The sequence below is a fragment of the Xyrauchen texanus genome, chromosome 14 (assembly GCF_025860055.1).
Source record: "Xyrauchen texanus isolate HMW12.3.18 chromosome 14, RBS_HiC_50CHRs, whole genome shotgun sequence".
Classification (NCBI taxonomy): domain Eukaryota; kingdom Metazoa; phylum Chordata; class Actinopteri; order Cypriniformes; family Catostomidae; genus Xyrauchen; species Xyrauchen texanus.
The window spans coordinates 44,907,888-44,932,948 of record NC_068289.1 but is presented as its reverse complement, the minus strand read 5'-3'; the positions used below and the strand labels follow the sequence as shown (position 1 = coordinate 44,932,948).

Here is a 25,061-nt window from a genome sequence, read left to right as displayed (position 1 = left end):
CCAAAGTGCGTGCACAGTTTGTGCAGATGCTACTTTTATGGAGCAAAAGCAAAAATACACTCACTGCCCAATATTAGGAACACATGTACACCTACATATTCATGCTATTATCTAATCAGCCAATCGTGTGGCAGCAGTGCAATGCATAAAATCATGCAGATGTGTCGGAAGCTTCAGTTAATGTTCATATAAACCAACAGAATGGGGGAAAAATGTGATCTCAGTGATTTTGACTGTGGCATTATTGTTGGTACCATATGGGCTGGTTTGAGTATTTCTGTAACTGCTGATCTCCTGGGATTTTCACCCACAACAGTCTCTAGAATTTATTCAAAATGGTGCCAAAAACATACAGTGAATGGCAGTTCTGTGAATGGAAATGCCTTGTTGATGAGAGAGGCCAGAGGAGAATGGCCAGACTGGTTCGAACTGACAGAAAGGATACGGTAACTCGGATAACCGCTCTGTACAATTGTAGTGAGCAAAACATCACATCAACACACAACACATCAAACCTTGAGGTGGATGGGCTACAACAGCAGATCACGTCAGGCACTTTATTAGGACCACAATGTTCCTAATAAAGTGCTCAGTGAGTGTATGTTTTTTCTTTTGTTTGCTTGTCCTTTTTGTTTTCACATTTTAGTTGTTTATGAGCTATTTTAGATAGACCCTGTGTTAAACCATGTGAGGAATTGCATTACCATACATGCTAAATAATGAAGTATTGATTTAATTGAGGTTGATACATTGATTACGTTGATTAACTGAAAAGTTTTGATTAAGAATTTGCTTTATTAGTGTGAGAAGAGACCATAAATATATAGGAACATTTACAACGTTTTATTGTACAGTTTAACGGTCAGTATACAAAAATATTTTACCACAGAATGCCAAGATTCACAAATCAGATTCAAGTACTCCAGGCTGAAAGTTCAGGTCTTTGGCTGTCTCGTTTGGAAGGATGCGTCCTCCGGAGGTCGCATTTGTCGGCCTCATGCGTCATCGAGGCTGTCTCGCTTCAGAAAAAGGAGTGGGACATTTCGAATGCAGCTTTCTTTCACGGGAATTTGGAGGATGCACGAGTCGTATCGTTCGTGGGCACTCACAACCCACAATTCTTGGCTTCAACGGAAATGTCTAAATATGATGTTCAAACGCAAGTAATGCTAATTCCAAAGTTGAAGTACCTCAGTAGATGGGTGCAGAGTATATAATATGTATAATTATATTAATATATAATTAAAATAAAGTATTAGACTAAAAGTACACCTGTAAAATCTATTTTATTTTCTCTTTACATCATTCTAACTCTCCTAAAATGTACCTCATACATTCCCTTCTAAGGGACGTAGTTCCCTTCTTACTCAAAGCCCTCACGCATGTTAAAATGTGGCGTGCTACCATAGCAACAATGATACTTCCGTTTCCGTGTTTCCTACAAAGGCAATCTTGTTTAAGAGAGGATTGTTTAAAATAGGACGTTCAGTAAGTATACTGCAGCCTTCAAAGGACGTTTCCTACCTAACTCGCAGCCTTCGAAAGGAGACACAGCTGCTGATTACACTTCCTAGCGCCATCTAGAGCTCTGCGCATGCGTCAAGCACTAGGAAGTGTAGTCGAGCTTGAAATCATGATCGCCAAGGAGATGTGCTGCATTTTGCTTTTAGTTTTGGTCACCATTAACTTGCATTGTATGGACCTACCGAGTTCACCCAACAATTTAAATTCTCTCATCATTTACTCACCCTCATGCCATTTCAGATGTGTATGACTTTCTTTCTTCTGCAGAACACAAACGAAGATATTTTTGAAATGTTTAGAAAAAGGTATATTTTGGTTTGTTCTCACCCAAATCCGAGTGGATCGCTTCAAAAGTTATGGAGTAAACAACTGGAGTCTTATTTTGTTACTTTTAAGCTGACTTTATATGTTTTTTGGAGCTTCAAAGTTTGGGCCACCATTTACTTTCATTGTATGGACCTACAGAGCTGAAATATTCTTCTAAACATCTTCGTTTGGTGGCCCAAACTTTGAAGCTCCAAAAAACATGGGATGACACGAGAGTCAGTAAATGATGAGAGAATTTTATTTTGGGGTGAACTATCCTTTTAAGCCTACGCTGTTAATTACGCAGTGCGTAGCCTACGTATATAGTAAGTAAATAAAATTAACCAGAACATGGTTTTACCTCATTTTGAAGTCCCCTAATCAACACAAACAGATGCAGATTAGTGCGTCTACCTTTAAATTAACTCACCCTGTAGGTCTACAAAACAATGTATGTACTATTCTCCTTATTCAAACACGGCTTTTGTCTTAGTTAAAGTCATTTATGTCAGGAGTAAGTCAGCAGTCTAGCGCCTGTAGGAGCGTGTGTTTGAGAACGCAGCAGGAGACGGGAGCGATGTATAGTGAGGAGGAGGTGGGCTGGGGATATAAAGCAGCGGGTCCCGGGTCCACAGCCCACCTCTTCCTTCTCTATCTCCTCCTTCACTTCGCCGTCTCCTCCGGCTGCTTCAAGCTGCTTTCTTTCAGCCGGAGCTGGAGGAGAGAACACTTATCCAACGCGCCTCTGGAGCGAGGAACGTCACCATTTTTATGAGAGAAGCTCTTCATTCGTTCCTCATTTTCATCGGTAATTTTAAAAGATGAGCTCTTTTTCTCCGAGTGTGACGCAAGACATCGGTATGGTGAAGTTGGTTTGAGGAACTTTTCTTGGCACCGGCGGGGACCACTGAGGTTTTGCGCGCAAGAGTAGATCTCCATGGTGAATTATAAATAGCTTCTCTATCGCTTACTCCTCTCAGTTTTGTGCATTTATTAACAAACGAAGATGTTTTCCTTCGAGTTGTTCATCTGCGTCCTGACCATCGCCTGTCTCTTGGAGATCCCCAGGGGCACCACGGCGGCGTCGTGCGAGCCTACCCGCATCCCCATGTGCCGGTCCATGCCGTGGAACATGACCAAGATGCCAAACCATCTTCACCACAGCACGCAGGCCAACGCCGTGCTCGCTATTGAGCAGTTCGAGGGGCTCCTGGGCACCCAGTGCAGCCCAGATCTGCTGTTCTTCCTGTGCGCCATGTATGCGCCCATCTGCACCATCGACTTCCAGCACGACCCCATCAAGCCGTGCAAGTCCGTGTGCGAGCGGGCCAAGTGCGGCTGCGAGCCAGTCATGAAAAGGTACAACCACACGTGGCCGGAGAGCCTGGCCTGCGAGGAGCTGCCCGTGTATGACCGAGGAGTGTGCATCTCACCTGAGGCTATAGTCAAGGCGGAGGGGCCAGGTTATTATTATTATTATTATTACAGCGTACATGTAAACTGTGCACTTATACAAGTACAGAATCATTACTATAGGGAATATTTTTATTTATATAAAATGTAATATGTGTAACATGCATGGACACTATAATGTAAAGTGTTATTATTATTAGTAGTAGTAGTATATAATATATATTATTCATATTGTACATGTAAACTGTATTTCTATAAGTACAGAGTATATTATTACAGTGATTCATTTGAATATTTACAATATTTAATATGTGTAATGTGGACACTGTAATGTAAAGTGTCACTCACTATTATTATTATTATTATTATAGTGTACATGTAAACTGTGCACTTATACAAGTACAGAATCATTACTATAGTGGATAATTTGTATATCTATATAATATTAAATATGTGTAACAAGGACAATAAAGTGTTACTCATTATTATTATTATTGATTATTTATTTTATTATTATTACTACTACTAACTGGATTTATATAAATGTAGAGTATATTATTACAGTTATTAATTTAAATATTTACAATATTTAATATGTGTTATCTGGACACTGTAATGTAAAGTGTCACTAATTATTATTATTACAGTGTACATGTAAACTGTGCACATATATAAATACAGAGATATTATTATAGTGGATAATTTTAATAAGTATATATAATAAAAAATATGTGTAACATGGACGCTATAATGTAATGTGTTACTCATTATAATAATATATATTATATTATTAACATAGTACACGTAAACTGGATTTATATAAGTACAGAGTATATTATTATAGTGATTAATTGTAATATTTACAATATTTAATGTTTAATATGGATACCATAATGTAAAGTGTTACTTTTATTATTATTATTATTATTTTTATTATTATATTAAATGTAAACTGGATTTATATAAATACAGAGTATATTAATTTTAAAATTTACTATATTTAATATGTGTAATGTGGACACTGTAATGTAAAGTGTCACTCACTATTATTATTATTATTATTATTATTATTAGTGACATTCTGTGTAAATAATCCTTGAACATTTTTCCCCTAAAGATAATCCTTATCAGGACCCTTCAAAAGGTAATCCTGGTAAGATAATTATTGAAATCTTGATTTTAAATCAGTTTTCACATTTATTCTCGCCTATTTTGATCATTTGTCTATTAAATATTGCAGATTTAAACAGGTTTATTTCAGTATCTAGGCTAGTTAAGATCCAGAGGGTCGAACATTAATCTCAGTTCTGGTTCTCAAAAGGAAATCCAGACTTCCCAATGGATTCAGACAATGGCAACTGCAAAGGAGCTAATGGTACTATTTATGCATAATAATTATAATGTAAATTTATATTTAGTATTTTTTAACTATTTATATTATACAAAAATATTTAATATTTGTATAAAACTCTGATAGTCATTGTGAAATAGGCCTAGATTATATGCAAATATGTTGCTAAATAACCTGGCAAAATGTTAGATTCTTTAAAAGGTTTACAATATAGATTCACTATTGCTTTACTTAAAAATTCTGAAACAGAATACTTTTACCTTTTCAGATCGATGCAAATGCAAGTCTGTGCGACTTGGTCAAAAGGCATATTTAAAGAACAATTACAATTACGGTAAGTCATGAATGATATTGTGCAAATACTGTACAATGTGTGAAGTTCTTAACTGTCTCAAACCACTGTGCTTAGCTTGCTTTATATTTCTAACACAATCTCTTTCATTCCAAAGCATAAAAAAGTCAAACTAAAACTGGTTTTGCAATATTAAAGACTAGACACACTTTCTTCACAGTCATCCGGGCAAGGGTGAAAGAGATAAAGACTCGGAATCATGATCTTAGCGCCATTGTCGAGGTCAAAGAAGTCCTGAAATCTTCTCTGGTCAACATCCCTCGAGACATCGTCACCCTTTATTACAACTCTGGCTGTCCATGTCCTCCCCTGGCAGCCAATGAGGAATACATGATCATGGGTTATGAGAATGAGGAACGGTCAAGGTAATGCCCGATTCATTGCATAATGATGATATTTGTGGATTATATTTCTGTTCTCATAAAACATAATTCTCTCTCAAAGACTGTTGCTCATTGATGGATCCATTGCACAGAAGTGGAAGGACAAAATGGGACGCAAAGTGAAGGTATGAATCTCTAGACTAGAATGATTCTGCCCTGAAAAAGAACAATTCCCTGCATTCACAGTGGCCCCAAAAATTATTTGTATGATTATCATTGCTTGAGAAAGCAAGTGGCATCTATGTTACAAACAAATGCTGCTAGACCTGCAGAACTAACTTCATTTTTCTGAGCCGTTTGTGCAATTACCTAGAATTTTAAACCTTAATATTTTGGGGGCCGGTGTATATGTAGCATCATGTAGCACATTTTTGTGTCCTATGGCCTGTCCTGCTGACATGGCAGTGTGCCATTAACCTGACTAATGTTTTTATTTGTGCCAGCGTTGGGACCAGAATTTGCGCGAACAGTCCAGACCAAACTCAGGCAGGACCAACACGAGACGGAGTCGCCACTAACTTTCAGACAAACCAAAGGAGGAGAGGAGGTTCTTAAAACGGAAAAATTGCACTATTGTATTTTTGTTATTCATTTTTGGCTGAGACTGTCTTTTTAATTGTTGCTTTTTGTTTTATGTCATTATATTTGCCTAAAACATGTTGCCTTTGCACAAACAAAATGTTCATTTGACATTGCTGTGTATACTTTTTTGGGAAGGGTGTCGAGTGTCGGGCAGTGTTTGCCGATCAAAATGGAATGTATGAGGAAGGGATATTTTCTAGCACCGTTGAATTGGAGAACCTCAGAGATGCCAGTGCGCTTTGACATGTTGCAGTGCTCCATTAAGCTCTGTGCGTACAACAGACACAAACAAGGAGCTGCAGCTGTGCTGAATTTTCCCCTCTGGAAAATTAAACATTCTTCAGATAAAGAACGATGCAGCGTGGGGAAGAGAATCCTTTGACAAAAATCCCACAGAGACATCAAGATGATCCAAGACTAGGAGCATAACTTTAACGTGGATGAAGAAAACAAGCTGTTGGGCTTTCTGTATGATGTTCATAATAAAAAAAACATTTTAGATGACATTTCTGTAGTTCTCTCTTATGCTTAGATGTGCATTAGATATGCTTGATCCTAAATGTCATTCCTATAGGAAGACGTTGAATTTAAAGCCATGCAATGTTGAAATATTGAAACAGCTATTATTGTAAAAACAAATGTTCAGTGGGTCTGGTATCACATACTGTGCATAACTCTAACTTGAGTCCATTATTCAGTCTATAACTCCATTTACAGTCCTTATTAAACACATCTGGCTGGTGACATGTCCATGTTATGTTTGTATGCAATGACATCAAATTTGATAATCAGCATTTTGTCTTTCAAGACGAATCATAGAAAATGTCTTCTGTATTTCAGTTAAAGTAAAGATTTGTAAGCTTATTTCAGTCTGTATGCGTCCGTATTTCAGGGGTTGCACCTAAGGCCTGTTTCACAGCACATGTGTAAGAGAAGTGAAGCTGCAATTAGAGTTTTGCCACCTATAGCATGCTGAATATGTTTAAAATGCACTTTAAATCTATTTATCTACATAATATTTTGCATAATAGGCTATGCTAAAGAAACATAAAATAATGGCGCTAACTAATCAAATGATTTTTGGAAAACAAAATGCAGTGCTAGGCATGAAAACACATCTGACCAAGAACAGACAATTTAATACGTTTGTAATTAACGCTTTGGTGTCTGGGGTTGCTTGTAGATTAATTACTATTTAGATCACACTCATTTAACCCGAGAACGATTGCTGTGTGCATGTTCCATTTCCCTTTTTGATTTGTAAATAGTAGCACCTAATTAACATAAAAAATAAAAATATTCTAGAGCAAATTGTTTTCCTAAAATTGATGACAACATACACTACCGTTCAAAAGTTTGGGGTTACTTACTCATTCTTTATTATAATTTTTTCTTCACATTTTAGAATAACAGTAAATTCATCAAAACTATGGAATAACATAAATGGAACTATGGGAATTGTGTTGTGACTAATCAAAACTATGTTATATTTTAGCATCTTCAAAGTAGTCACACTTTGTTTAGAAATTTGCAGAAATGTACTCTTTGACATTTTCTCAACCAACTTGTTGAGGTATCACCCTGTGATGCTTTTAAACAGTATAGAAAGAGTTCCCATCTATGCTGGGCACTTATTGGCTGGTTTTCTTAATTATTCGGTCCAAGTCATCAATTTCAAAACCTTTTTTTTTTTTCAACAAAATTTTAGTTTTGTAATGAAACAAATTAATATGTTGGCACAATTATATTTTTGTCTACAAACCTAATTTCAAACATTTAAGCATACGGCTTCAGATCAAAAGATTTTTAAGATCGCGAGAAACATTTCAGTCAAGTGACCCCAAATTTTGAACGGCAGTGTATGTGGACAGCATGACTGTCACCCAACACATTGTTTACAGGAGTGTTGGGTATTCATGTTTTTGAGATGTTACAGACATTACATCAGAAATTTGCATAATTCATTCTGATTCAATTAAAGGCCAGTATCATCCAATCTCTGCCAATCATGTTCAGATTAATTTATACATTATAAATTCTGAATCTATGTACCGATTACGATTGTACCATGTCTGCAACATGTTGAGTGGTCCAAACATATTTTGCAGCCTGAAACTGAACATTTGGTCGGATTTTAGGGGTGAATGCACTTAGCTGCATAGATAGCTGTAAGATGCACCCTTGCTCCCTATTTAGTGAATGACTTAACCTCCAGTGTGCTATCTGTCTGCACTGGTCTCAAAACAGTTCGAAATGCACCTTATTTTCATCTTGTCTCTATATAAAGCCCTTTCAGCTTTTGGATCAACCCATTTATTCTCAGTGTGATAATGCATTGTAAATATAGCGTTTCTAAGGAAAAGCGCTGAAGTACACGTTAGTGTGTTTAGCAGTGTGCCGTTTCATGCTAAATTGCTCAATATTAATAAAATGGCATATCGGATGAAACTAGAGACTCTACTCTTTTGACTCAAACAGGCTTCAATGTAAAAACTTAATTAGGTTTCTTACCAGATGTAGTTTTGTTAGTGTTTCTCCAAAGACATACTCCGCTGTGGTCAGCGCTATGTTGTTTTGTCACATGACTCGAAAGTTTAACCCTTTACTGACGGCACAGAGTCTCCTGCACGTGAGATTAGACAGATTAAATTCATTTAAATTCTGCTTTGCATATAGTGTTATTTTAATTGCTCACTCCCAATAACCTTTTTATTTAACCTTGTCTCAAAGAATCACATTAATATACCTACATTTTTTCATCATAAAATGATTTTTACATGGCTCATAGCAGTTCCCATTTGAGGCACTACAACAACAATGACTTTTATTCACATTCACACAAATCATGAGTAAAATGGCAGATTGTCAGTTTATAAACACTTACATTTGCATTTCTTAACTAACTACATTTACAAGCTTAATAGAATGTGATAAATTTGCGTGGAAGCTCAACTGAAAGAGTGTTACAACTGCAATGCAAAGGACCAGGGTATGAGTCTAGAAGAGCTCGCAATCTTCATGTCACATTTGCTTTTATGACACTATCGTTTAGTTTTAGGTAAAGGTTTTGTTGATTTAAAACTCAATAGAGCATTCAACTTCAGAAACGTATCTGTTTTGGGAGAACTTTCTTTTAGTGCCACATAATGGACATTTCACCTCTGAATGCGATGTCAATTTGCAAAAATGTCACTACGGTCACATCATTTTCAGGCTGATTTTTATCATTTGAAAGAAATACCAAAATTGAATTTACCAAAAAGTTCTGTTAAGCAGCAGAAACTTTATTAGTGTGAAAGCACTGTTATATCCTTTACTGTGCTGCTACGCTTACACACTGCTTAAGCGTGCAGTGTGAAACAGGTCTAACTCAATGCATGAGTGTATAAAATCAGAGAGCAAACCTGGAGCCAGTCCAAACTAGTGTCCTGTTGAAGTGTTTTGCAAAAGCATTCCTGCTCTCAGGAAAAAGAGAGTCTCTGTTTATGCTTCTCAATACTGGGGGTCAGTGTTGGGCCTGGCACTACAGCAATCTACAGTAATAGAGCTATATATAGTGGCTTTAAGTAAACAAACTGTGCTTGGGAGTTATTGCAATGACAGCTGCTGACAGCGGCAACAGTGAGCATTTATGAGACCCACAAATACCACTCCAACACATGTGATCATTTTATAATTTTTCTTTAGCACCTTTGATCACCAATTTTATAACCCAGAACAGTCAAAGCAAAATGACTAACATGTACTTTCAGAGTCTAGCTAAAACAGAACAAACAAGATATTTGAAAAAAAAAAAATGAGGTGTGATTACCGGAGTCAACAACTTTTCTCAAAGAACACCAAACATTTACCTGAAGTGACTTATCCAGACTTATCTGTGTTGTTAATACTAAGCGTGTCTATGCGAGTGAGGCGATGAAAGTGTACCGTAATTTTGATGCTCACAATTATTTCAACAGCGGCAAGGTCGGAATAATAGATAGCTCCCATTGGAGCATCCAGCCACCGATCAGCACGGTCCAAATTTAAATAATGACATTATTATGCAAGTAAAGACGCTGACTACCACACCTGGAGTCGCAAGTTCGAATCCAGGGGCGTGCTGAGTGATGCCAGTCAGGCTTCCTAAGCAACCAATTGGCCTGGTTGGTAAGGTTGGGTAGAGTCAAGTTGGGTTAACCTCCTCATGGTCACCATAATGTTTCTTGCTCTCTGTGGGATGCGTGGTGAGTTATGCGTGGATGTCGCGGAGAATAGCATCCACATGCGCTAGGTCTCCGTGGTAACGTGCTCAACAAGCCACATGATAAGATGTGTGGATTTATGGTCTCAGACGTGGAGGAGATTTGGAGAACTGAGATTCGTCCTCTGAACCAGGATTGAGGCACTACGCCACCACGAGGACTTAGAGTGCATTGGGAATTGGGCATTCGAAATTGGGGAGAATAAAATTTAAGGCAACCGTGTTAACATTACTAACGTTAATCGGGTTAAAGTCGCTATGAATGAAGCGTCTCCCGCTGTTGTTGTGAATACGTTTGACAATTAACTACAAATGTACAAGGAACACTGATGTCACTTTTTTCCTGAGCACACAATAGTGTTCACACAAACAATGATGAGCGGGATTCGGAGGTTGCATTTTCCTTCAAAGATTATATTTGTACTCTGACGTGGCTAGGGTGTAGGGTTAATAAAATATGCATTCCTGTTGACTCTATTGCATCATTTACAACTATACAACTCGCATTACAACTCGCTTTTAATGCCACTCTGAGTCTGAAGCTCACAATTGCCTATACGTACAACAACACTTCCATCTTTGACCACTGGGGGCAGTAGTTCGAATTTCAGTAAGCACAGACCGATTTCAGCAAAATAACTTTAAAGTTAGTCATTTAAGTTCAACATGCAATCAAAATTTATGCTATTTATATTTTGTATGTATGCTGCCGGTCTTACTGTGCAATTTATTGGTGCATATTTTTCGAAAGCAAAAAAGTTTGTAATTTTTTATTAAAATGTGCCCTCCCTCTAATCACCTGTCTGCATTCCAGTTAGTAACATCCACTTTTCTGGATCCAATCAATTCCTGATTGTCCTGAGTCATTGAATATCCTGATTCATTTGTAAATACATAGGCTATCTACAGTATACAGTGGCAAGAAAAAGTATGCGAACCCTTTGAAATTAGCTGGTCTTCTGCATTAATTAGTCATACAATGTGATCTCATCTTCATCAAAGTCACAAGTATAGACAAAAACAATGTGCATAAGCTAACAACACACAAACAATTATAATCTTTCATGTCTTTTTTGAATAAAGAAAAAGTAAGTAAACCCTTGAATTCAATAACTGGTTGATCCTTCTTTGGCAGCAATAACATCAACCAAGTGTTTTCGGTAGCTGCAGATTAGAAGACATTTTGAACCATTCATACTTACAGAACTGGTTCTGCTCAGCCATAGTCTTAGGATGTCTGGTGTGAACGGCTCTCTAGAGGTCATTCCACAGCATCTCTTTTGGGTCAAGATCTGGGTTCTAACTGGGACACTCCAAAAGGTGGATTTGTTTTTTAAGCCATTCAGTTGTGGATTTTGTTTCAAAGAGTAACTGTCCAGCAGCATCACCAACTTCTACTGAGCCTCAGCTGGCACACAGCAGCCTTGACATTATCATTCATTTTATCAATTAATGTTTTCCTCAATGATGGCAAGTGGTCCAGGCCCGTAGCAGCCCCAAATCATGATGCTCCCTCCACCGTACTTCATCATTGGGATGATGTTTTCATGTTGGTATGTGATGATGCCCTTTTTACACCTTAAGTAGTGCTGCATGTTCTTCCCAAACAACTCTAGGGAGACTAGCCACAGTACTAAATAGTCTCCATTTCCAAACTGTGGAAAGATAAATATCAAAGCATCTTGAGATAACTTTGTAACCCTTTCAAGCTTTATGCAGAGCAACAATCCTTGATTCCATGTCTTCTGAAATCTCTTTTTTTTTTTTGCAAGGCATGGTTCACGTCAACAGATGTTTCACCTTCAATCTTGTTTCATTAACCGAATGCCAGGTTTGCCAACTCTTAACTCTGATTAGCTTTTGTTAAAGTCATTAGTTTAGGGGTTCACTTACTTTTTCTGACCAACACTGTTATTGTTTGAATGATGTATTCAGTATGTACAAGAGCAATACAATAATTTGTGTGTTATTAATTAAAACAAGATTGCATTTGTTCATTGTAACTTAGATGAAGATCAAACTAGATTTTAAGACAAATTTAGACATAAATGCAGGTAATTCCAAAGGATCACAGACTTTATCTTGCCACTGTATGCTAGTGTAGTATTAGTCTCGTGTAGCCAGACGTTTGACTAAAATGGCAAAGATCTGGACCGTAGAACAGTTGAAATTGTCTGAGAAAAGCCAAATTAGACTGGAAAAGCCCTCTAATTGACGTGCTAAGCGATCAATCACAGTTGGATTTGTCACTACGTGCTATTTAGGGGCAGGTTTCTCTGAGATGTGTCATACCATAATAAAATACAGAAATGGGTAAAGAAATTATTTATATAATTGTACTGCAGTTTTGCGAGTGACTGCACAGAAAACACACTGGAAAATAGCGGAAAATGGCAATTTCACAAGTAAACAGAGAATATGCAGTTATGCTCGTGGATATCTGCTTTACTTTCAGATACATCCCTCAAACGAAACTCAGAATAACTTTGTCAACTAACCTGGCAAACTTGGACAAACCTTGTAAACACGACTGATGAATGTCTAGGTGGACTGTTAATAAGTTCTGTGTGCTTCTACTTGTGGAAGTTCCATCAAATCAGCCAATAAAATTTGAGCTCAGTGGCAGTGGCGGAGCTAGGGGCAGTGTTGCCAACTATTTTCAATGGAAAGTAGCTAAAGCCTGCTCGAAAAGTAGCTAAATGTCGCCAGATGACGTCATGCGTCATTAGCATATTAATGACGTCATCGCATCGTATTTGCATTCTGCCTAATTTGTCGGTACTGTAGCCTACTTCAGTTTATAATAACGGTTATCTCCCCTAAACCGTGCTCATACTGTTTTTATATAAGTATATAGCCGAATGTCCAGTAAAACGGTTCTCAATTACATATTTTCTGTTAGACAACGGAACGGAACTTAGCTAACGTTACATGTTTATGAGTTTGAAGAAGGTTTATTGTTGTGTTTGGATAAGTAAAATGTATAGAGTCTGTAAATATACGATCTGAAGTCGGAGAGTTCAGAAACCGAACCGGAATGAACTAAAACTCTGATTAGTAGTGAATATAAGCGCATGCCAAGAAAAAACGGTCAAATTAAATGTTTTGAATTAAAACAAAGGAGAAGGCAGCTGCTATGTGATCACTGATTGGTTCCTGCTAACACAGCGTGCACATGCGCAGCTCATTCATGTCTATGTCCGCTGGCGTGCAGTCAACGGAATGTGCTGCTCCTCTCAGCCGCTCACTGAACAGAGCAGACGCAGCGGGGAAGACCTCACGCTTGCAGTACTGGCGATATTTGGAATTTGGAAAGTTGCTAAGGTTTGTCCAAAAAGTCGCTAGATTTGTCACTAGTCGCTTTTTTGAAAAAATGTCGCTAAAGGGGTCTGAAAAGTCGCTAAAAATAGCGACAAAGTCGCTAAGTTGGCAACAATGGCTAGGGGGTGGCCAGGGGTGGCCGTGGCCACCATTGACCGAAGCATGGCCACACCATTGGCCACCCCACTTGCAATTGCTGTTTTAGTCATCTTTTTCTTTTTCTTTTTTTTGGGGGGGGCACAATTGAGTTCTTTACAGGTGAAATCTCTCTGTTCAAATGTACAAACTTAACTTGTGCGCACACCAAGGTCACCAAACCTCTCCGTCCTGGGTTTCATTGTATCCACTGGTTGAAATGGTGGAAGTTGGCTCAACAGCTGATATAGCTTAGAGCACCTGTAATTTGCAAAATGTTAGATGGTTTTACATTTTTTGAGAATGTCTTTGCATAGAATGGCACAGCTAACATTGATATGTTTCTAGCTCATGTGGTACTCAAGTTTGTGCTGAATAGAAATAGTTTGTGCTGAGCAAAAACAAATATTATAGGGAACATTGCTGAGCAGGACATCTTTTTTTGTGCCTCTCTTAAACTTTATTTACTTCAAATCTGATGTGGACAGTGGGCAGTTTCCAGAACTGCTGACAATAAGAACAGCCCCAGACTCTTCAGGTCCTCCTTGCACTTCTGAATTGTGAGAAAGTACAAAAGAATTACTGACCTCTATATATTACACCATAAAGAAATGCTTTTTTCTTTCCATTTTTAGACATTTCCTGTCACTCTGTAGGGTCTACGGTCATGAACATCGGCAATGATCAGAAACACATGCTGAAATGTGTTTGGAAAATCTGGGAAATGTTTCAAATTCAGTGGAATCCAAGCTGCAATTACAGGGTGAAAATATTGCAAGGTTAAAGTCATTCATATATAACAATTATTTTCTGGTTTCAACAGGGTATCCTTTTCCATTTATTTTGGTCAGTGGAATAATACGTTATTGGCATACTATTTATCTCAATATTTTTTTTTCCTTTACAGTAAACCAAATGAAATAATTGACAGACATATTGTTATTTTCATAAAAAAAACCATTTCAGCCATTGCTTGTGATCCTTTTTTTTTACCTTTCTTTAAAAATGAGGAGTGTAATTGTGTTGAAATTAGAGCTAACAATCGAATCAATTTATTTACACGATGAGCCAATTAATTAAAATAATTTATTGAAATTAATCACATATATCAATATTTGCTGAGAATGCTCCCTTTCAATTGAAATAATTATAATATAATAAATCAGATATTTCAAATACATTAAATTATTGTAATAATATGCTGTATAATTAAACATAAACCTATTATTGGCCTATTCTTGACAACTTGAACTCAGATTTTCACAGTGGTGGACAAAGTACACTAATCCTGTACTCGAGTTAAAGTACAGATACCCTGGTGAAATTTTACTCATGGAAAACTAGAAGTACACGTCTTAAATTTTGACTTGAGTGAAAAATGTACTTAAAGTATCAATAGTAAAAGTACAATTATACAAGATACAACATCATAAAATCAATTGACAGACAGTAAGTAACTGATTTGTAACGCTCTACAAGGCAGCAGGTCTGTTAATGGTTACACAAATAGCTTGCCACAAAAATGCAAGAAAAGCTGACTTATACTCCATCCTCCTTCTCAAAAGACCTATTTAAGGGTATAATGTCCCAGAGACTGAAAGTCAGAGCTTAAACAGGTTAGAGGATTTTGTCTCTGTGTGTCAATATTATTAACAATCAACTAGCCAGAAACAGTCAATTAGTGAGATTTGATTAAATGTAAACTTTAAATATTATATCTAAATTAGCCAACTTTCCCCTTTAAAAAACAAATGTCCATCATTTCAATTAAAGTGCACTACAAGTTTTTTTTTTTGGTTAAAAAATTACAAAATTGTATTATTGATTACATTCATTATTCATGTTGAAAACAGTGTCCTTGCCTTACCTTGATTCACTATGATATACCTACAATAGTGATTTACATTTTGTTGCCGCAAGCTTTAACATGTAAGCCAACCTCAGTCCCACATTTATGTCTCAAATAATACACATATTCACACAGTGTGGGGTGATGACAACGCATTAAAAAAATATTTAACTCTTGCGCTTTACTGTAAAAGAAATTCAGCTCCACGAAATGTCGAGGTGAGTTCCAAAGCGCACACTTCTGCACTATTCTATGCAATTTTGTAGTTTGAGTAGTGTGAGTTTACAAGGAAAATGCAACAAAAAGAAGTGTTCTACAAGTACCCGGATGATGTACTTCTTCAAACGAAAAAGCGATGGACATTTCATGCACTCAATGGCCATACGCCAGATGCTGCCTGACAAAACAATTGTAATTAATGGAAACATCTGTGAAGGCACCTTCAAAATGTGACTTGAATGCTTTACCATCACCCTACGCTTTGAATAAGTGCAGGATTTAAAATATATTTGTTCAACTAAGTATGGCTAACATGCTAAAGCTAATGGCAATGTATTGAGGGTGTTTGAAATGTCACTTTGAAAATTCAAACACTACATGGCTGAGTGCATAGTGTTTATTGTGAGTGTATAGTGTGTCATTTGGGGCACAGCTGGTTTCTGTTTCTTCAGTAAGTGTTGACATGGAAACAAATATTCCAAGAGATGCTAATTAACATTTGCGCGCAAAGGAAACGAATGGACATAGCAAAGCCAAAGAGTCAGTTAGCAGTAACCTTTCTCAAACAAGGCAACAGTTATGCTAAAACATGATTTGGGCTTTTACAGGGGAAGAAACTCATATTATTTATTTAACGCATTATGTGAGTCAAGATGGGGTCATGCAGCCTGTCATTCTCCTCTGGATAAGTTATCCCTAGTCAAAAATTTGGAATTCATAATTTGGAACCAACCCAAATGAGAATTTTCTTATAGAATATCAGAAGGAATTGAATGGGATAATAAGACCAAAAATTTTAATTCACTTATAATTTACTCACCCTCATGCCATCCCAGATGTGTATGAATTTCTTCTGCAGAACACAAATTAAGATTTTTAGAAGAATATTTCAGCTCTGTAGGTCCTCAGAATCAAATTGAACGACTACCAACATTTTGGAGCTCCAAAAAGCACAAAAAGGCAGTATAAAAGTAATCCATAAGACTCCAGTGGTTTAATCCATGTCTTCAGAAGCAATATGATAGGTGTGGATATGCTTTTGAAGCTTCATAGATCTGGTCACCATTCACTTGCATTGTATGGACCTATAGAGCTAAGATATTATTCTAGAAGTCTTAGTATGTGTTCAGCAGAGAAAAGAAAGTCATACACATCCGGGATGGCATGAGGGTGTGTAAATGATGAGAGACTTTTCATTTCTGGCTGAACTATCCCTTTAAGATGATTTTTTTTTTTTAACTATAGCTCCCTCTGTGATTACCTTTAACTTCCCAGTAGAAAGACATTACACCAATACTATATAAGTGGAGTTCTGATGAACAAGAGGACACTAAGAATGTATGTTTTCTATGCTCATTTTTAAAATTGGAAAATCTGTGGAATTTTGCTAAATGTGTTTAAAGATAGCATGAAATCAAACTTAGACTTTTATAGCTTTTAATCTTTGTCTGTTAGCTTTGAGGCCATTTATACACTAGTTTACTCCTAAAAGTGACAAAATTTACTTTTAGCAGATATCTCCTTTTAAAATGTACTGTTTTTTGCTTCCAGGAAAACAGACCAAATATATTGATGACTCACCCTGCACACTGGCAGACTGATCTCACAGTGAAATCGGAAACACTGCCCCTAGTGGCCAAAGTGGAAAGTGTTGTTGGGCATTTGGGCACTGGGTGAGCTAAATTTTCAGGGTGAAAAAAGTGAGTTGTTTTCAGTTGTTCAGGCTGTAATACAGTGAAGAGGAATGCATATTTTATAAACTGTAATCCCAAACCTAAACCTAACTATCAGGGGATTATAAATGTAATGTTAGAGTAAAAAATACACTCTCTGAATCACACTCATTACTGATTATTTAAACGTGATTACGTCCTGGTTTTAATGCGGCATCGGAACCCAAATCGCCCATGTTGCTACGCACTTCCGGTCGTACCACGGGGGAAGGCAAACACTTTGACGCTTATGCTCAAATGTCTGAAATGAGATGCCACTTGTCAGTGTGTCAGCATAATGTGGCCAATCCTAGGGTACCAGAACTCTCGAAAACAACATGCCATCTTCCAGTGTGATCATGTTGACTCCGGTGTATCAAATACACATTTTTGTCCAATAAAAAGGCTCTTTGGAATGACAATGCCACTCCCCCTCATCCCACCTGCCACCAAATAGCAATAGCTTCTGGGTAAGTATCATGGTTCATGTGACATTTACTAAACCCTATTGGCTATTTAATGGATATCTCTCTCCAGGTATTATAGACTTCCATGGTCAACACAGGAAAGATAACTGCCTTGTCAAACCATTTCATGGGGTCTTTAAACATAATAAAATGTTGAGCTACCCTATTACTGCGCTGAAAGCACAATCAACTTAGTCATAAATTTAATAAACTAACACACAAGGAGCAATGTACGTGTTGAACTTTGACAAGTATTCCAATTCTGCAGAAATTTGTGGAGCTTTCTGTGAAGTCCTGTGGGCGCAGAGTTCCAAGTGGAGTCCAACTAACTGTAAGTACTTTCATATGAGCCTAGAGCTCTGCTGTGATGTAACACTTACTGCCACCCGCGATCTGATCACCGAACCCTTGTTGCAGGAACCTGAATATTGCACAATGCAGCACAGAGCAACGCTGGGCTTTTTTTTTTTGCCAAAAACAAGCCTGTCATTTCCAAATTAGCATCAAAATAAATCAACGTCACCAAATCTGCAACACACTGTGTGTAACTGTTTATAATATGTTAACACAGGGCTGTCTATATATGAATGTGTCTCATTCACAGGTGCAATGTGGTGCATGATGAAGAGTTGCCCTGACTGTAGATCTCCAGCTAAAATTTGTTACAGATGTTTGATGGAGTCTGCCTCGTTGCTTCATTTATGGACCAGTTTCTTTGCCCTCTGCACAGATAAACAACCCTGCACTTTAATGAGGTCAGTGACAAGTGGAAGCTTCCTGACCTGAACCCGGTGAGCACGTCTGAGAGACTAACCTACTAGTTAGTCTTAAAAGGTTAGTCCACCCAGAAATGAAAATTGTGCCATAATTTACTCAACTCCTCATGACTCTCTCCTTCTCTTGCTGAACACAAATAAGAAAATGTCAAGAATCTCAGAGCCTCTGTTTTCCATACAGTGAAAGTGGATGGTAATTTTTATGGTGGGGAAACTCGAAAAAGGACATAGAAGCACCATCAAATCTCATATAAAAGTTATTTGCAAACATCCCTCAGTTGCCCATTAGAATTAGTTTCACGACACGTCAGGTTTGAATAGCCAGATGTGCGATTGAGATCTGACCAAATGTGCAATCCATAAAATCATGCAGACAGGGGACAGGAGCTTCAGTTAATGTTCATATCAACCATAAGATTGGGGATAAAATGTGATCTCAGTGATTTTGACCATGGCATGATTGTTGGTGTCAGACGGGCTGGTTTGAGTATTTCTGTAACTGCTGATCTCCTGGGATTTTCATGCACAACATCTCTAGAATTTACTCTGAATGGTGCCAAAAACAAAAAACATCCAGTGAACGGCAGTTCTGCAGATGGAAACGCCTTGTTGATGAGAGAGGTCAACAGAGAATGGCCAGGCTGGTTCAAGCTGAAAGAAAGGCTACAGTAACTCAGATAATCACTCTGTACAATTGTAGTGAGCAGAATAGCATCTCAGAATGCACAACACGTCGAACCTTGAGGCGGATGGGCTACAACAGAAGAAGACCACGTTGGGCACTTTATTAGGACCAAAGTGTTCCTTATAAAATGCTCAGTGAGTATAAATAATGGCCAAAAATGTATCTAATATAGCAAATAAGTTGTATTAACTACTTTATGAGACTTATTCCTTTAACCCAGATCAAAGCCCAGACATTGGAGGACCAGCCAGTTGAGAGTGGGTTCCAGCTCCCATTTTGAAGGGATTTGCCATGGTCCTTGCAGCAGTGTTCCAGATTTGATTTGAGCAACACACTTTCCTAGACTCTCCCACAGTTCCGTTCTTTAGAATTACTTGTTTACTAAGTGTTTTGCTTTGTATACTTATTAGCTCTATTAGCTTATTAGCTAATTAGCTCTTTCCTCTCAGGTGAAAAGCCAATGCTAATTGCTTAAGTACAACCTGCTGTGAGGTTTCGAGGACTGTGTATGCATACAGACAAACTTGTTATGATAAGATCTCTATGATAAGCAGCCACAAGCTGTAAATGTAAATCTTATCAAAGAGGACAGACTTACCGTAGAGCTGTTCACCAAGCCCCAGTTATCACATTTACATTGACTGCTTGCCGTCATATTTACCTAATCATTAACGCCCTGTGCTTTTACGCATCAAACATGATCAAACATAAAGTTGATTGATCAGACTTAATGGATAAAGAGTACTTGTTTAATTTAATGGGGCAGAAATATTTTACATGTAGGTCAAAGACAAATAAGGATGTTTGAGATGATATACTGTAACTAGGTAAACAAAAACCTTACCACCGCCTTGTGCCTCGTGAAATTAAAAAAGTCTTGGTTTGTGTTCCACAGAAGACAGTAAGTCACATGAGGGTGAGTAAATAATTAGATAATTTTCATTTTGAGGTGGGGTCGGGTAGGGTAGGGTAGGGTAGGGTAGGGTAGGGTAGGGTAGGGGCAGGTGTAGGGGTTCTGACTGTGGGACTCCAAATAAACCCAATAATCAAAACCAGGTATAACCAACATTCAGAAAGCCATTCCGTTGTCATGTACCTTTCTATGACATGGCAAGGTTGAGATTACCAGAAGTTATATTTATACACGAAAACACAAAAAATGTGTCACGTCATTGACCTATGTAGACTTTTCCTTACCCAGTAGCCATTGGCATCTAAATGAACAGTCATCAGGGAGCTTTATCGTCCTTTTATTTGACTTGTGCACCTGATGGAGAAAAATCGTTAAGGTTGATGGAGGGAATAGTCTTATGGGCTCCATAAACTCTTTAACCTGTGTACCTCTCGGATTCCCTCATGTGTGTGAACGTGGCACTTTCCATGAACTGCAGCAAAATAAAATACTAAATGAGCTGGCACAATTAAAATTACAAAAAGTATTATTTTAGTGTGAAATGTAATTAAACAAAGTATAAATCACAATATACATATCAAAACACATTTTTATGATTGTCCAAAATGACGTTCGTTTTCAAAGGCATATAGTTGTGTTTTCCGTGAACTCTAGTGTTCCTCTCGTAAAAAACACATTGTGGTTACAAGGTGCTACAACTCGCTGACGCCATGCAGAACTAAGGAAAAGTGCTGCCAGTGGAGAGAGCCTGTCCAGCATTCCCAGGTGGAAATTTTCCACCTCGGAATGAAAGAAAATAAACTTGTAGCGATCCCGCAGATTTGCCCAGTTTCCCCAGGCATCACCAGGGCAAACAGAGCTCTGGGAACGCTGCCTCACCTGGGCAGAACTTTCACACGCGCATACACATACACAAAACACACACTCCCCCCTTCTTCCAATGTTCTCTAATGGTCAAAATGACCCAAAACAATTACCAGTGAACCATGCTTTAATTTGGGGTGTGCTGTTTTTTTATGGCTTTTTCTCCACAGCCTTGCGTGTTCCCCATGATTGCATAAGTGCTGGATGTGCTGGTGAAGCGGTCGGACCTGGCGGTCTGTCACGGTTAAGGGGGTACAGTGGGGTCACACCGCTGAGGCCGGGATTTTGTTCCAGTGTGTGTATGGGTGTGTATGTGAGAGAGAGGGCCGTGCGAGCTTTCATCCAAGGTAAGCAGCGTGTCCTTGGTGTCAGCGCTGTGGCCACGGGGATGAGCCCTTTTCCAGTGCTGATGCCAGGACACACACTGTGCACTATGAAGAGAATTCCTGACGGACGAAATAGAACGCGAGGGAAAAGAGTTTGATGTGTTGCCGTGGACATTTCATCCTCCGAACATCTGCATACTGGGCCAATGAGGGCTTTGAACAACCCCGCCTTTCTCGTCTCCTCTCTTTTCCCTTGCTAAAATGGAGAGTTTATTTAATTATTTAAATAAATAAATATAAATATGTACGTCCTTTTTTTAAACCATAAATCTCCACTTTCACTAACAAAATGCGAAAGAATGTTAAAGTGAAAGTGGAGATTTATAGTATAACACGGACCTAACCCTCATGTGGTTTTCCGGTCATTTTTTACCCATTTTGATTTTTTTTATAAAATTGTCATCCATCTGAAGGGTAAGGGTGAATTCAGTTTCAGAAGTTGGGCTTTGGTTGCATGTTTCAGCCTCATATGAGTTTTTTTTTTATGTATATGTTAATGGTAGGGCATTGAATGAGCAACTACACACAGGTCACACACACACACACACACACACACACACACACACACACACACACACACACACACACACACACACACACACACACACACATGTTGTGTTTCCATGTTTTATGGGGACTTTCCATAGACATAATGGATTTTATACTGTACAAACTTTATATTCTATCCCTAAACCTAACCCTACCCCTAAACCTAACCCTCACAGAAAACTTTCTGCATTTTTACATTTTCAAAAACATAATTTAGTATGATTTATAAGCTGTTTTTCCTCATGGGGACCGACAAAATGTCCCCACAAGGTCAAAAATTTCGTGTTTTACTATCCTTATGGGGACATTTGGTCCCCACAAAGTGATAAATACACGCTCACACACACACACACACACACACACACACACACACACACACACACACACACACACACACACACACACACACAAACTAAACAAACATCTAACTAAAACTTACAGTGCTGTATTTATATGTCACAGTATATTAATATACAAGTACGATATAAGTATTATATACTTGTAGTATTTCTAGTATTTTAAAGATTCAGGTATTGCAAATTAAATGTAAAATTTTGCTAAATTAGCTGCAAAAATAAAGGGCATCTATTGGAGCACTTGCTTCTGTTTCACACATGACAATAAAAGACTGATCACAACCTGGTCCTTCAATAAATTATTTAATCAATGACAATAATGACAATTGTACATGTGCACAACTCATTTTTTTGTGCTTGTATATTGTGGGATTTAAATGCATCCAAGTGGCTCAAGTGTTTTGACTATGTTCACCAAAATTCATTCAGCTCCATTTAATGATTAGTTCAGTGACCATTTCTTGTGATGTCACCTGGTGATGTCTTGTGTGAAATGAGTAAGTCACTGAATCAATGACTCTGTCTTTTCCTTGTAACATAGTCAGGTTTGACAGCATATTGGAGCATCATTGCAAAATCTGACACTTAACCCCAGTGATTTAGGAAAAATGCTACAATTTGTCAAATATATATATTTTTTATACACTCACCTAAAGGATTATTAGGAACACCTGTTCAATTTCTCATTAATGCAATTATCTAATCAACCAATCACATGGCAGTTGCTTCAATGCATTTAGGGGTGTGGTCCTGGTCAAGACAATCTCCTGAACTCCAAACTGAATGTCAGAATGGGAAAGAAAGGTGATTTAAGCAATTTTGAGCATGGCATGGTTGTTGGTGCCAGACGGGCGGTCTGAGTATTTCACAATCTGCTCAGTTACTGGGATTTTCACACACAACCATTTCTAGGGTTTACAAAGAATGGTGTGAAAAGGAAAAACATCCAGTATGCGGCAGTCCTGTGGCGAAAATGCCTTGTTGATGCTAGAGGTCAGAGGAGAATGGGCCGACTGATTCAAGCTGATAGAAGACCAACTTTGCCTGAAATAACCACTCGTTACAACCGAGGTATGCAGCAAAGCATTTGTGAAGCCACAACACGCACAACCTTGAGGCGGATGGGCTACAACAGCAGAAGACCCCACCGGGTACCACTCATCTCCACTACAAATAGGAAAAAGAGGCTACAATTTGCAAGAGCTCACCAAAATTGGACAGTTGAAGACTGGAAAAATGTTGCCTGGTCTGATGAGTCTCGATTTCTGTTGAGACATTCAGATGGTAGAGTCAGAATTTGGCGTAAACAGAATGAGAACATGGATCCATCATGCCTTGTTACCACTTTGCAGGCTGGTGGTGGTGGTGTAATGGTGTGGGGGATGTTTTATTGGCACACTTTAGGCACCTTAGTGCCAACTGGGCATCGTTTAAATGCCACGGCCTACCTGAGCATTGTTTCTGACCATGTCCATCCCTTTATGGCCACCATATACCCATCCTCTGATGGCTACTTCCAGCAGGATAATGCACCATGTCACAAAGCTCGAATCATTTCAAATTGGTTTCTTGAACATGACAATGAGTTCACTGTACTAAAATGGCCCCCACAGTCACCAGATCTCAACCCAATAGAGCATCTTTGGGATGTGGTGGAACAGGAGCTTCGTGCCCTGGATGTGCATCCCACAAATCTCCATCAACTGCAAGATGCTATCCTATCAATATGGGCCAACATTTCTAAAGAATGCTTTCAGCACCTTGTTGAATCAATGCCACGTAGAATTAAGGCAGTTCTGAAGGCGAAAGGGGGTCAAACACAGTATTAGTATGGTGTTCCTAATAATCCTTTAGGTGAGTGTGTATATATAATGTCTAAATATATATCCAACGTGTAACCTGTTATGACATCTAGAATTTAAGTTTGCTACAACATTGGCTACGTAGTCTTACAGAGCATAGAGCAATGAAGTCATTTACTGGACAGAGTTGTTATTTCATGCAATTGTTTATTATTATTATTGTTATTCCTACAGATGTCACCAGAGACCCAAAATGCATGACAATCTGTGATGTTATGACACTCTTTAAATGTACTGAAATGAAGGGTTTTATTGAAGTGAAGATAACATAAAATGTGCGTATTTTATATGGAAATGAATTATGTAATATCATCTGTTTCTCACCCAAACCCATCATATCACTTCTGAAGATATGGATTTAACCACTGGAGTCATATGGTATATTTTTAAGCTGACTTTTATGTGCTTTTTAGACCTTTAAAGTTTTGGAGGGCATTCACTTGCATTGTATGGACCTACATAGCTGAGATATTCTTCAAAAAATCTTTTCTTGTGTTCAGCAGAAGAAATAAATTCATACACATCTGGGATAGTACAAGGGTGAATAAATAATGAGTGAATTTTTATTTTTGGGTGAACTTTTAAGAAAAAATCACTTATTACAAGATCACATATAATATTAAACTATGTTGTCATAAGAACAAACAGTAATTTGTTACAAAGATTTAATTCTCACGAGCCTGTGCACATACACAATTTACAGTTCTTGAATCATCTGGATTTATACATGACAAAAGTAATGGCGTTTCATTGAGTCATATTAATTTCATTACCTCCCCTACTGATTCGTGAATGTTTTGACAAAGTGACAGT

At 37.9% G+C, this 25,061-nt stretch overlaps 1 protein-coding gene across 5 annotated transcripts; it reads left to right on the top strand.

The window, feature by feature from the left end:
- The first annotated feature begins 2,445 nt into the window (after window positions 1–2,445).
- Window positions 2,446–6,775, top strand: LOC127654804 (secreted frizzled-related protein 3-like). 5 transcript variants are annotated; one of them, XM_052142246.1, is made up of 8 exons: window positions 2,446–3,293; window positions 4,361–4,396; window positions 4,565–4,618; window positions 4,863–4,928; window positions 5,107–5,311; window positions 5,391–5,454; window positions 5,773–5,876; window positions 6,047–6,775. In XM_052142246.1, exons 1-7 carry the CDS (start codon window positions 2,837–2,839, stop codon window positions 5,845–5,847), a joined length of 957 nt encoding a protein of 318 aa, XP_051998206.1. In that variant the 5' UTR covers window positions 2,446–2,836; the 3' UTR covers window positions 5,848–5,876; window positions 6,047–6,775. The 5 variants fall into 5 exon arrangements, with proteins under 5 accessions (XP_051998206.1, XP_051998207.1, XP_051998205.1 ...); XM_052142247.1 differs by having other exon boundaries at window positions 4,361–4,387; window positions 5,773–6,775; XM_052142245.1 differs by having other exon boundaries at window positions 2,447–3,293; window positions 5,773–6,775.
- The last annotated feature ends 18,286 nt before the right edge of the window (window positions 6,776–25,061 follow it).